The sequence below is a fragment of the Lipotes vexillifer genome, unplaced genomic scaffold (assembly GCF_000442215.2).
Source record: "Lipotes vexillifer unplaced genomic scaffold, Lipotes_vexillifer_v1.1 C26358875, whole genome shotgun sequence".
NCBI lineage: Eukaryota > Metazoa > Chordata > Mammalia > Artiodactyla > Lipotidae > Lipotes > Lipotes vexillifer.
In genome coordinates, this window is record NW_006789413.1 from 1 (window position 1) to 786 (window position 786).

The 786-nt window shown below is 61.5% G+C and overlaps 1 protein-coding gene across 1 annotated transcript; it reads right to left on the reverse strand.

The window, feature by feature from the left end:
* Window positions 1–3: 3 nt before the first annotated feature.
* Window positions 4–718, reverse strand: LOC103081427 (POU domain, class 5, transcription factor 2-like; the record flags this gene model as incomplete). Its single annotated transcript, XM_007462599.1, has 1 exon — window positions 4–718. A coding segment is annotated over one exon (715 nt), but the record flags the coding sequence as incomplete, so codon positions are not given.
* Between the last annotated feature and the right edge of the window lie 68 nt (window positions 719–786).

Here is a 786-nt window from a genome sequence, read left to right on the forward strand (position 1 = left end):
CAGTGGGGAGAAATCATTGCTTGGCCGACTGCCCATCTTGCTCCAGTTATGGAACCAAACTTGGACGAAGTCCTTCTGCAGCCGGAGCTGCCCAGCGATGCAGCTGATCTGCTGGGGTGTGGGCTTCTGGCACTGCAGGAAGGGTTTCTCCAGGCTGTTTCCGATGCGTCTCTCCCTGTATGCCCGTCTGCGCTTCCCAGCCTGCTGCAGGATCGTCTCTATTTTGCATAAGCCCAGAAGGTTCTCCATGTCCACTTGCTCCAGCCACATCTTCAGCAGCAGTCGCAGCTTCCACATGTTGGTGAGGCTCAACTGCTGGGCCTCGAAGTGGCAGATGGTCGTCTGGCTCAGCGCCCTTCCAAAAAGATCCCCCATGAGCAACCCCACGTCAGCCTGAGAGTACCCGAGGGTCATCCTCTTCTGCCTCAGCTCCTTGGCCAACTGCTCCATCTCCTTCTCTACGGCAGAGACGTCTTCTGGCAGCGCCAGCATCGGGATGCACTGCAGGACGATGCAGGGCCCGGGGAAGGCGACCTCAGAGGGTCTTGGGAACCAAGCGCTCGCCTCGCCAGCTCCGACCGGGGGCCGGCAAGGCATCATCCCGTTCTGGAATTCGCACAGCGGGGGACCTGGGGACAGTGCCCACACCTCAAGGTCTGGGCACATCCCCGGCCTGACCTCTGGCCGGATCATCAGCCTGCCGGGGGCTGCCTGGGCGCTCAACCCGATGTCAGGGGAAAGCACACTGGTCCTCTTGGGAGAAGAGGTCCGACGGTCCCCACCTCG